The 13,417-nt window shown below is 38.0% G+C and overlaps 1 protein-coding gene across 4 annotated transcripts in view; it reads right to left on the reverse strand.

Annotated features, from left to right (window-relative positions):
* UBE3B (ubiquitin protein ligase E3B) overlaps window positions 1-13,417 on the reverse strand; it is a 70,377-nt gene that overhangs the window by 31,332 nt on the left and 25,628 nt on the right. For all 4 annotated transcript variants that reach the window (XM_077160079.1, XM_077160081.1, XM_077160080.1 and 1 more), the window contains 2 exons: window positions 13,191-13,358; window positions 108-279 (listed from right to left, as the gene is read on the reverse strand). In XM_077160079.1, coding sequence (XP_077016194.1) covers window positions 108-279; window positions 13,191-13,358 — 340 coding nt within the window. The remainder of the gene's footprint in view (window positions 1-107; window positions 280-13,190; window positions 13,359-13,417) is intronic.

Consider the following 13,417-nt stretch of genomic DNA (forward strand, 5'->3'; position numbering starts at 1 on the left):
TCCAAATGCAAACAGGAATCACATCAGCAATTACTTCCTTACTGACATTGTAGTTTTGTCTCTTCAAATTCTAGGAGAGGAATTCAGCCCCATAGCAGTCAACTTACGTGATGAGGTGCCGGGAACAGTCACAGAATAGCATCAGCATGGCCAGGAGCTGCTTGGACTCTTCAGTGTCATTGTTCAGGCATTCCAAGAAAAGCTTTAACCCTCCATGGGGTCCCAGCTCACAGATAAATGCCCAGAGTTTGGGCAGTAGGTCATCAAGGTAAGTGAGACCTGGAAAAGAACAGAGAAACTCCAGTTGCCCAATATTTCTCCTATGCATTGGGAAAGCAAAGCACTTAAACCTATTCATGAACATTCAATATGCCTGAGAGAAAAAAGGTAGTTATTAAGAAAATCATTATCACCACAAGAATAACAATGATAATAATAGCTAATATCTGATGGGCACCTATCGTGAGCCAGATACCATTCTAAATACTTCACATGAATTGTCTCCTTTAGGCTTGTGAATGTTGTTCCATTTTATAAGGGAGGAAATGGAAGCACAGAGAAGTTGAGTAATTGGCTTAAAATCACATAGCCCGTTAAGTGTCAGAGAAAGGAACGGAGCCTAGGTCTGTCTCACACAGCACTTATGCTTTAAAGCAGGAGTCAGAAAACTTTTTCTGAAAATGGTCAGTCAGAGAGCAAATACTTTTAGGCTTATGGGTCCCACGGTCTCTGTGGGAACGAGTCAATGCTACAGATGTAGTGCACAAGTAGCTACAGACCACACATAAATGAATGGGTGTGACTGGGTGCCCACAAAACTTCATTTATAAAAATAAGTAGTGGCCTTGTTATCCAAGAGGAAAGGGAGAGGCTGGAGGGAAGTGCCTGAAAATGTAGAGCTGTGTTCCAGTAGCCATGTTTCTTGATGATGATTGTATAATGATATAGCTTTCACAATGTGACTGTGCTTGTGAAAACCTTGTGTCTGATGCTCCTTTTATCTACCTTGTCAACAAAGGAGTAGAACATATGGAATAAAAATAAATAATACGGGGAACAAATGCTAAAATAAATTTAGTTTGAAATGCTAGTGATCAATGAAAGCAAGGGGTAAGGGGTATGGTAGATATAATCTTTTTTATTTTCCTTTCCTGTGTTCATTTTATTTCTTTTTCTATTGTCTTTTTATTTCTTTTTCTGAATTAATGCAAATGTTCTAAGAAATGATGAATATGCAACTAAATGATGATATTGTGAATTATTGATTATGTATGTTGTTTTATTTTGTTTCTTTATTTTTTTAAATTAATAAATAAATTTAAAAAATAAATTGTTTGAAATGCTAAGTGATCAATGAAAGGGAGGCGTAAGGGGTATGGTATGTATAATTTTTTTTTCTGTTTTCGTTTTATTTTTCTGTTGTCTTTTTATTTCTTTTTCTGAATCGATGCAAATGTTCTAAGAAATGATCATGGTGATGAATATGCAACTATGTGATGATATTGTGAATTATTGATTATAATGTAGAATGGAATAATCACATATTAAGAACATTTATATTTCTTTCCTGCAATTTTTTTTTTACATATTAAAAAAACTTTTTATTTTAAAATAAATTTAGATGTAAAGGATAAAAATAGTCCAGAGCGTTCCCACATACCCTTTATCCAGCTTTCCCAAGTGTTAACATCTCGCACAACCACAGTAAAGTGATCAAAACTAGGTTATTAACGCTGGCATAGTAATTATGGGCACAGATTTTACTCTAGTTTCCCCAGTTCTTCCATTTCAGTTCCAGGAACCCCAGCCAGGATCCCACGTTGCAGTTTTTTTTTTTTTTTTTAATTAAAAAAATTAACACAACATTTAGAAATCATTCCATTCTACATATACAATCAGTAATTCTTAATATCATCACATAGATGCATATTCATCATTTCTTAGTACATTTGCATCGATTTAGAAAAAGAAATAGAAAGACAGAAGAAAAAGAAATAAAACAATAATAGAGAAAAAAATAAATAAAGAAGTAAAAAAAATTAAAAAAATAAAAACAAACAAACAAATAAAAAAACTATACCTCAGATGCAGCTTCATTCAGTGTTTTAACATAATTACATTACAATTAGGTAGTATTGTGCTGTCCATTTCTGAGTTTTTGTATCCAGTCTTGTTGCATAGTCTGTATCCCTTCAGCTCCAATTACCTATTATCTTACCCTATTTCTACCTCCTGATGGTCTCTGTTACCAATGACATATTCCAAGTTTATTCTCGAATGTCGGTTCACATCAGTGGGACCATACAGTATTTGCCCTTTAGTTTTTGGCTAGACTCACTCAGCATAATGTTCTCTAGGTCCATTTAGGTTATTACATGCTTCATAAGTTTATTCTGTCTTAAAGCTGCATAATATTCCGTCGTACGTATATACCACAGTTTGTTTAGCCACTCGTCTGTTGATGGACATTTTGGCTGTTTCCATCTCTTTGCAATTGTAAATAATGCTGCTATAAACATTGGTGTGTAAATGTCCGTTTGTGTCTTTGCCCTTAAGTCCTCTGAATAGATACCTAGCAATGGTATTGCTGGGTCGTATGGCAATTCTATATTTAGCTTTTTGAGGAACCGCCAAACTGCCTTCCACAGTGGTTGCACCATTTGACATTCCCACCAACAGTGGATAAGTGTGCCTCTTTCTCCACATCCTCTCCAGCACTTGTCATTTTCTGTTTTGTTGATAATGGCCATTCTGGTGGGTGTGAGATGATATCTCATTGTGGTTTTGATTTGCATTTCTCTAATGGCCAGGGACATTGAGCATCTCTTCATGTGCCTTTTGGCCATTTGTATTTCCTCTTCTGAGAGGTGTCTGTTCCAGACTTTTTCCCATTTTGTAATTGGATTGGCTGTCTTTTTGTTGTTGAGTTGAACAATCTTTTTATAAATTCTGGATACTAGACCTTTATCTGATATGTCGTTTCCAAATATTGTCTCCCATTGTGTAGTCTGTCTTTCTACTTTCTTGATGAAGTTCTTTGATGCACAAAAGTGTTTAATTTTGAGGAGCTCCCATTTATTTATTTCCTTCTTCAGTGCTCTTGCTTTAGGTTTAAGGTCCATAAAACCGCCTCCAATTGTAAGATTCATAAGATAGCTCCCTACATTTTCCTCTAACTGTTTTATGGTCTTAGACCTAATGTTTAGATCTTTGATCCATTTTGAGTTAACTTTTGTATAGGGTGTGAGATACAGGTCCTCTTTCATTCTTTTACATATGGATATCCAGTTCTCTAGGCACCATTTATTGAAGAGACTGTTCTGTCCCAGGTGAGTTGGCTTGACTGCCTTATCAAAGATCAAATGTCCATAGATGAGAGGGTCTATATCTGAGCACTCTATTCGATTCCATTGGTCGATATATCTATCTTTATGCCAGTACCATGCTGTTTTGACCACTGTGGCGTCACAATATGCCTTAAAGTCAGGCAGCGTGAGAACTCCAGCTTCGTTTTTTTTCCTCAAGATACTTTTAGCAATTCGGGGCACCCTGCCCTTCCAGATAAATTTGCTTATTGGTTTTTCTATTTCTGAAAAATAAGTTGTTCGGATTTTGATTGGTATTGCGTTGAATCTGTAAATCAATTTAGGTAGAATTGACATCTTAACTATATTTAGTCTTCCAATCCATGAACACGGTATGCCCTTCCATCTATTTAGGTCTTCTGTGACTTCTTTTAACAGTTTTTGTAGTTTTCTTTGTATAGGTCTTTTGTCTCTTTAGTTAAATTTATTCCTAACTATTTTATTCTTTTAGTTGCAATTGTAAAGGGAATTCGTTTCTTGATTTCCCCCTCAGCTTGTTCGTTGCTAGTGTATAGAAACACTACCGATTTTTGAATGTTGATCTTGTAACCTGCTACTTTGCTGTACTCATTTATTAGCTCTAGTAGTTTTGCTGTGGATTTTTCAGGGTTTTCGGCATATAGTATCATATCATCAACAAACAGTGATAGTTTTACTTCTTCCTTTCCAATTTTGATGCCTTGTATTTCTTTTTCTTGTCTAATTGCTCTGGCTAGAACCTCCAACACGATGTTGAGTAATAGTGGTGATAATGGACATCCTTGTCTTGTTCCTGATCTTAGGGGGAAAGTTTTCAATTTTTCCCCATTGAGGATGATATTAGCTGTGGGTTTTTCATATATTCCCTCTATCATTTTAAGGAAGTTCCCTTGTATTCCTATCCTTTGAAGTGTTTTCAACAGGAAAGGATGTTGAATCTTGTCAAATGCCTTCTCTGCATCAATTGAGATGATCATGTGATTTTTCTGCTTTGATTTGTTGATATGGTGTATTACATTAATTGATTTTCTTATGTTGAACCATCCTTGCATACCTGGGATGAATCCTACTTGGTCATGATGTATAATTCTTTTAATGTGTTGCTGGATTCGATTTGCTAGAATTTTGTTGAGGATTTTTGCATCTATATCCATAAGAGAGATTGGTCTGTAGTTTTCTTTTTTTGTAATATCTTTGCCTGGTTTTGGTATGAGGGTGATGTTGGCTTCATAGAATGAATTAGGTAGCTTTCCCACCACTTCAATTTTTTTGAAGAGTTTGAGCAGGGTTGGTACTAATTCTTTCTGTAATGTTTGGTAGAATTCACATGTGAAGCCATCTGGTCCTGGACTTTTCTTTTTGGGAAGCTTTTGAATGACTGATTCAATTTCTTTACTTGTGATTGGTTTGCTGAGGTCATCTATTTCTTCTTGAGTCAAAGTTGGTTGTTCATGCCTTTCTAGGAACTTGTCCATTTCATCTATATTGTTGTATTTATTAGCATAAAGTTGTTCATAGTATCCTGTTATTACCTCATTTATTTCTGTGAGGTCAGTGGTTATGTCTCCTCTTCCATTTCTGATCTTATTTATTTGCATCCTCTCTCTTCTTCTTTTTGTCAATCTTGCTAAGGGCCCATCAATCTTATTGATTTTCTCATAGAACCAACTTCTGGTCTTATTGATTTTCTCTATTGTTTTCATGTTTTCAATTTCATTTATTTCTGCTCTAATCTTTTTTTTAAAATTAATTAAAGAAAAAAAAGAAATTAACACAACATTTAGAAATCATTCACTGCTCTAATCTTTGTTATTTCTTTCCTTTTGCTTGCTTTGGGGTTAGTTTGCTGATCTTTCTCCAGTTCTTCCAAGTGGACAGTTAATTCCCAAATTTTTGCCCTTTCTTCTTTTTTGATATAGGCATTTAGGGCAATAAATTTCCCTCTTAGCACTGCCTTTGCTGCGTCCCATAGGTTTTGATATGTTGTGTTTTCATTTTCATTCACCTCGAGATATTTACTGATTTCTCTTGTAATTTCTTCCTTGACCCACTGGTTGTTTAAGAATGTGTTGTTGAACCTACACGTATTTGTGAATTTTCTGGCACTCTGCCTATTATTGATTTCCAACTTCATTCCTTTATGATCTGAGAAAGTGTTGTGTATGATTTCAGTCTTTTTAAATTTGTTGAGACTTGCTTTGTGACCCAGCATATGGTCTATCTTTGAGAATGATCTATGAGCACTTGAGAAAAAGGTGTATCCTGCTGTTGTGGGGTGTAATGTCCTATAAATGTCTGTTAAGTCTAGCTCATTTATTGTAATATTCAAATTCTCTGTTTCTTTATTGATCCTCTGTCTAGATGTTCTGTCCATTGATGAGAGTGGGGAATTGGAGTCTCCAACTATTATGGTAGATGTGTCTATTTCTCTTTTCAGTATTTGCAGTGTATTCCTCATGTATTTTGGGGCATTCTGATTCGGTGCGTAAATATTTATGATTGTTATGTCTTCTTGTTTAATTGTTCCTTTTATTAGTAGATAGTGTCCTTCTTTGTCTCTTTTAACTGTTTTATATTTGAAGTCTAATTTGTTGGATATTAGTATAGCCACTCCTGCTCTTTTCTGGTTGTTATTTGCATGAAATATCTTTTCCCAACCTTTCACTTTCAACCTATGTTTATCTTTGGGTCTAAGATGTGTTTCCTGTAGACAGCATATAGAAAGATCCTGTTTTTTAATCCATTCTGCCAGTCTATGTCTTTTGATTGGGGAATTCAGTCCATTAACATTTAGTGTTATTACTGTTTGGGTAATATTTTCCTCTACCATTTTGCCTTTTGTATTATATATATCATATCTAATTTTCCTACTTTCTACACTCTTCTCCACACCTCTCTCTTCTGTCTTTTCGTATCTGACTCTAGTGCTCCCTTTAGTATTTCTTGCAGAGCTGGTCTCTTGGTCACAAATTCTCTCAGTGACTTTTTGTCTGAAAATGTTTTAATTTCTCCCTCATTTCTGAAGGACAATTTTGCTGGATATAGAATTCTTGGTTGGCAGTTTTTCTCTTTTGGTAATTTAAATATATCATCCCACCGTCTTCTTGCCTCCATGGTTTCTGCTGAGAAATCTACACATAGTCTTATTGGGTTTCCCTTGTATGTGATGGATTGTTTTTCTCTTGCTGCTTTCAAGATCCTCTCTTTCTCTTTGACCTCTGACATTCTAACTAGTAAGTGTCTTGGAGAATGCCTATTTGGATCTATTCTCTTTGGGGTGCGCTGCACTTCTTGGATCTATAATTTTAGGTCTTTCATAAGAGTTGAGAAATTTTCAGTGATAATTTCTTCCATTAGTTTTTCTCCTCCTTTTCCCTTCTCTTCTCCTTCTGGGACACCCAAAACATGTATATTTGTGCGCTTCATATTACCATTCAATTCCCTGAGCCCCTGCTCAAATTTTTCCATTCTTTTCTCTATAGTTTCAGTTTCTTTTTGGATTTCAGATGTTCCATCCTCCAGTTCACTAATTCTAACCTCTGTCTCTTGAAATCTACCATTGTAGGTTTCCATTGTTTTTTTCATCTCTTCTACTGTATCTTTCATTCCCATACGTTCTGTGATTTGTGTTTTCAGACTTTCCATTTCTTCTTTTTGTTCATCCCTTGCCTTCTTCATGTCCTCCCTCAATTTATTGATTTGGTTTTTGAAGAGGTTTTCCATTTCTGTTCATATATTCAGAATTAGTTGTCTCAGCTCCTATATCTCATTTGAACTATTGGCTTGTTCCTTTGACTGGGCCATATCTTCAATTTTCCTGGTGTGATTTGTTATTTTTTGCTGGCGTCTGGACATTTAATTAGATTTCCCTGAGTGTGAGACCCAGCAGGTTGAAAGACTTTCCTGTGAAGTCTCTGGGCTCTGTTTTTTTTATCCTGCCCAGTATGTGGTACTTGTCTGTTTGTGGGTCCCACCAGCAAAAGATGTTGTGGCTCCTTTATTAATGCCACTATTGGTGTTTGGTTGGACTCAGTCCCTGCCACTGTCGGAGACTCCCTCCTCTCCCTCCGGGCAGCCGCCTGTGGGGGAGGGGCACCAGCCGCCAGCCGCCGCGGCTTGGGGAGCTCGTTGATCCGAGATTGGCCGCCGGACCGGGAAGCTGCCTGTGGGGGCGGGGCACCAGTCGCCGGCCGCCGCGGCTTGGGGAGCTCGCTGATCCGAGACTCGTAGCCGGACAGGGAAGCCGCCCGTGAGAGAGGCGTGCCGGCCGCTGGCCGCCGCGGCTTGGGGAACTTGCCTCTCCGAGACTCTCAGCCGTTCCGGGAAGGAGGGAGGGAGGGACGCCGGCCGCCAGCTGCCGCAGCCCGGGGAAGCGCACACCGCTCGTGGAGCTCACCGCAGCAGAGTCTCGCAGCTGGTCCAGCCAGTCCAGACTGGGGTACGCTGTATGTCTGGTCCCTGCCGTGGCCCCGGGAGCTGTTCTGCACTGTTTCTGGTCACCTATTAGTTGCTCTGGAGGAGGAACTAAGACGCGTGTACCTTACTAAGCCGCCGTCTTGGCCCTCCTCCTGCAATTTTTTTTTTTTTTATTAATTAAAAAAAAAAAAAGTGGTGGGCTGGATTCTTACCACGGGCCATAAGGGCCATAGTTTGTCAACACATTTTAAATTGTGTAGGCTCACCAGCATTTAGTAAAGCATCTTCCTTTCATCTACTTCCATTATTCTATGTTAAAAAGGGGAAAGCAATGAATTACCAAAGCAGTGATTCTCTGAAATGCTATGCAAAATTTTAAACCTAGGCAATAAAAACAAGTAGAGGAAAAGGGGAAATAACATAAGAGTTAGAATGCTAGCTTAGATGAGGACACGAGTGAAAAGGAGTCCTTAAAATAAAATAGATCAACTGTCACGGCCAAGAAGGAACCCAACAAAACATGCCAACTAAAGGTAATGTATTTCAGATGGGATTCTGGAACAGGAAAAGGACATTAAATAAAAACTAGGGAAATCTGAACAAAGGATGGACTTCAACTAATAATAATGGTTCGATATTGGTTTATTAATTGTGACTAACGTAACTCACGAATGTAAGTGTTAATAATAGGGGAAGTGGGTATGGAATGTATGGATGCTTTCTTTATATTTTCTCAATGTTTCTGTAAATCTAAAACTACTCCAAAATAAAGAGTCTATTTTCAAATTGTGAAAAAAGAAATAAAGTTGACCTAGTATTTTATTTTTATTTGTTTGCTCAATAAATGTTTGGTAATATAAAAAAAAAAAATTAACCCTAAGGAAGCAAAAGGCAAAGCAAACGACTTATAAGTCTACTTCCTGATGGCTAAGGCCTCAGGCACACAGGCCACATCGTTGTTAATTAAAATTAAGTCCCAAAATACAGCTTTTGACCTAGAAAATCTAGCTCTGAAATTTCATGCATCATGGAATATACAGTGAGGTATGTTCCCCAAATTATTCCTCATAAAATGTAGACATCTCATATTTGAGTTTGGGCATACTCTGAAATACTGAATTTTGAATTAAGACTGTGTAGGAAGATATATTATTAGTTTGGAGAAAAAACCTTATTCAGTGTCACTTATGGATGCTTATAAGTGAACCAAAGGAATTGTTAAGGAGGCAAAGAACTGTTACACCCAGTTAGTTATTATTTCTAAAGGTCTGACCCCACCTTTTCAAGAGTAGGAGGATGTGGTTATAAAGAAGCCTTTAAAAAGCCAGTTTCTTGACCTGGTTTGTGGTTATACAGGTGCTCAGCTCATATCTAGTTTTTATACGGTCCTGATTATATCATGCACATCAAAGAATGCAAAAATCTCACCAGTGAAAAGGAAGTTAAAAAAGAAACAGAAGAGATAGTTATACGTGAAGATCACAAATATAATTCCACAGAACAAAAGAGGAGTACCGATTGCCCTCAGGTTGCATGAATGGGTACTCAGTATGTGGACTAAAATATTTGCTGAAAGCATCATCTGCCGATTCAACAAGAGCTGCCTCTGACCTCCAGAGCGATTTAGTTCGTGGTACAGATACTGTGCTCTGGAGAGCTGTCTGGGGGAGTGGACAAGATACAGGTGAGGAGCGTAGACAAAGATGCTGCATAAACTGTGATTATGAGAGGAGAAAAAGAGCAGTAACTTTAAAACTGACATGCTATTTTCTATAATCTAATTTAAGATGTACAGAACTAAACTAACAAATTGAACACCATACATACACTTCAGACTAGCTTATTTCTATCATTCAAGCAGTTATTTTTAAATTGGCCCAAAACATCTTATTGGATTCTCTCATTGGGAAAATGGGGGATATTTAAATTTGTGCTCCTCTAAAAAAGTTGGACAACAGGCTGTAACTTCAAAATAATCACACTCAATATGCTTCCCAAACTCTCAAATGCCAGAGGGGCAAACTTGGTCAGGGCCTTCACTCCTCCCTCTGTACTTTGTTCAGGGAACCTGCTAGGGAGCCTAGCTTTAAATATAATCGCTTTGTTGATGCCTGCCCATTCACACATCTAGCCATCCCTCTCCTCTGAGATCCAGGAGAATGTTCCAAATGCCTGCCCAACATCTCCACCTGCATATCCAACAGCCACATTATATGTGACCCACCTAAGACAGAACTCTCAATTCCCCAGAGCTCCTGCCCCACATTGGTGTTCCCCCATTAAGGAAAGGGCATCACTGTGCACACAACTGCTCAGGCCAAAAGTCTTGTATTATCTTTGAAATCCTTAGCCCTCCCTCCCCAAAATTCAATCCATCAATAAGACCTGTAGACTCTGCCTCTAAAACACATCACAAGTCCTTCTGCTTCTACTTCCCTCACTACTACTTTAGTCCAGTGGTTCTCAAGGTGGGATTCTGCCCTCCAGGGGCATCTAGCAAAATGTCTAGAGACATTTTGGGTTGTCACAACTAGTAGGGGTGGTGCTACTAGTAAGATAATACCAAGGCTGAGAAACCCTATTTGAGTCCGAGTAAAGATCATCTCTGGCAAGGGCTCCCCAAGTTCATGTTCATTTTCATAGTTTCCATCACTACATTAAACATAGTTTTTACTTGCTTATTGTTTGTTGGCCTCCCCACTACTAGAAACCAATTTCCTGGAAACACAGACCTTGGCTGCATTGCTCACTTCTGAATCCTCAGTGCCTGGAACATATAGGCAACTTTATTAACATGTGAAGAATAAATAAATATGATGTGAAATAGGGAAGAAGCAATTTAAGATTTTTTTAAAATGTAAAACGCAGTAGAGAAGTTCTTAATGTTCATAGATAGCCTTTATGACTTACAAAGAATTTTTGTATTTATAGTATCAATTCATACCAACAACCCCTTTACTGCAATTTACTAGCCCTGGAAGCTCAGTTCAGTGTTCAGAGCAGGGGATTATCTTCCTTGTTCAGCCCCGAAAAACAACAATGAGCACAGACATCCAGTGAATATTATATAGCCGATAATGAAATTGAATGAATTTTTTTTTTTTTTGCATGGGCAGACTCTGGGTATCAAACCCAGGTCTCTGGCATGGCAGGCAAGAATTCTGCCACTGAGCCACTCTCATACCACCCTGAACGAATTTTTGACATGATAAAACGCTTATAAAGTGAGTAATGGAAAAAGGAAGGATAAAACTATGCATTCCAATTTCAATATAAGTTATCTGTCATATACACCCAAACACAGGAAGTTATATTTGCATTGTGGGATTAAGAATGATGTTAAGTTTTTTCCCCCGCTTCCCTCTGTTTCCTAGCTTTCTACAGTGAACATGTACTATCATCATATTCAGAAAATACAACTTTTAAAAAGTATTTGTGAGGGTGGGGCATCTGGTAGACCAAGATGGCGGCATAAAATACTCCAGGATGCTATTTCCCCCAGAAGCTTTGAACAACTAGCAAAAACTAGCAGAGCCACCTGCCTCAAAGCTCTGGAAAAACAGTTAAAGGGTTGTAATAACTTAGTGAATGCATTTAAGAACACACAGCTTTAAAATGATAAGAGAAGCTCATGGTGCCTTTGCTAGCTTCCCAGAGTGGTGTGGAGCCAGTGCACTTCCATTGTGGGTCCTTGGCCCTGTTCTGGAGGGAGCAGGGTCACCTCTATGGGCATACCATGGTGCCAATCTATAGGGCGACAGACTGAAAAACTGAACCAGGAAACTCTTCTCTGGCATGTCCTCCCAAAACTTGACCTTGACCTATAAGCGGAAGCATCTTGCTGACAGCTAAAGCAGTATGAAAAAACAACGAAGTCAAAGTAGTCCAGGGCAAAGGAGTACCTGCTTTAAGTCACATAACAGAGCACCCAGGACGGGGAGAGAGCCTACTTCACAGGGAATGGGGGGAGTTTCAAAACCACACAGGCTGGGAAAAGACAGAGAAAACTCTACACTTCACTATCACCTCACGCTGACCCTCATGATAAGAGGGCTAAACTATGAAGGAGAGCACCAGTCAATGCAGCACCAGTTTGCAAAGACCGTGAAAGGTATCTTAGAATGCTAGCTTCTGGCATTCAAGGAAATCTCTGTCACTCACTAGCTGTATAAAAATTTAAGGAACAGAGAGCTCAGAGAATAAATTCCAGAGATAAACTTGAAAAGACTAAAATGTACAGTGTGCAACTAAAGACTACAAGAGAAACAAACAGGAAAGGATGGCCCATTCAAAGGAAAAAGATAAAAATCAAGAAACCATGAATGAAGAATATCAGACTTTGGACACAGACAAAAGACTTCAAAAAAAAAAAAAGATCCTCGATATGCTCAAGGAGATAAAGGAAACACAAAGAAAGAACTAAAGGACATCAGGAAAATAATGAATGAATAATATGAGACTCTCAATAAAGAGATAGAAACTTTAAAAAGAAACCAAACAAATATTAGAGTTGAAGATCACAATAACTGATGAAAAATTCCTTAGAGGGTTACAATACCAAATTAGAGCTGTTTTAAGTATACTGACGTTCAAAGTGGCATTATTCACAATTGTCAAAAGACAGAAGCAACCTAAGGATCCATCAACCAGTGAATGGACAAACAAAATGTGGTACATACATGCAATGAATATTATTCAGCAATAACCAGAATAATCAAATTCACAGAGTTAGTAAGTAGAAGACAGATTACCCGGGGTTGGAGGTGGTGGTGGTAAGGAATGGGAAGTTAATGCTTAATTGGTATAGAGTTTCTTTCTGGGGTGATGGAAAAGTGTTGGTAATGAATGGTGATGATGGTAGTACAACAGTGTGAACATAATTAACACCACTGAATTATAAATTTGAATGTCATTAATAGGGGAAATTTTAGGTTGTATACATGTTACTTAAAATTTGGAAAAAAAGTCTCCACCATATGAATATACAACATAAGCCGTGAACCTAATGTTAAAGCTATGGACTATATTTAATAGTACAATTATTAACAATATTTTTCCATTAATTGTAATAAAGGTACCAACCTAATGCACCATGTTAATGATAGGGAAAAAGCTCAGTGTGGTGTGTGGAAACATCTGGGAACTCTGTATTTTCTGCATTATTTTTCTGCTAACTTATAATTTCTCTAAAAAAAAAGCAATTTGTACTTCATATTTAAAATAAACAGGTAAGGAACAAAATGGAAGTGCTATGATTAAAGTTACTTTGAGCTATTTAACTGAGGTAAATCAATTTCTAAGTAGAATAGCTCAAAATGATCCTCCTTCAGAATCTGTTTTCTGAGTCAAGAAAGAAGAAAATCTGTTTTTTCTAGGAAGAACTGTCTGCCAAATTTCAGCGATGGATAAAGATGCCTCAGGACTCCAAACCTGTGAGAATCTGTAGCCGAATCTGGGTCAGAGTGGTCAGCGAGGTCTGGTAGAGGACACAGATGTTGCAAACCTTCTGGACTTCGTCCGAGTCAACGCGTTTACCCCCAACAGGTTTGAGGATATTCCGAACTGACGCAGACTTCTGAAACGCACGCTTTAGGAGATCTGACATGGAGAGAAGAAACGTGTGAGCCAAGATCTAGCCACGTGCCAAATTCCAGCCT

This window comes from Tamandua tetradactyla, chromosome 5, assembly GCF_023851605.1.
Source record: "Tamandua tetradactyla isolate mTamTet1 chromosome 5, mTamTet1.pri, whole genome shotgun sequence".
Classification (NCBI taxonomy): Eukaryota; Metazoa; Chordata; class Mammalia; order Pilosa; family Myrmecophagidae; genus Tamandua; species Tamandua tetradactyla.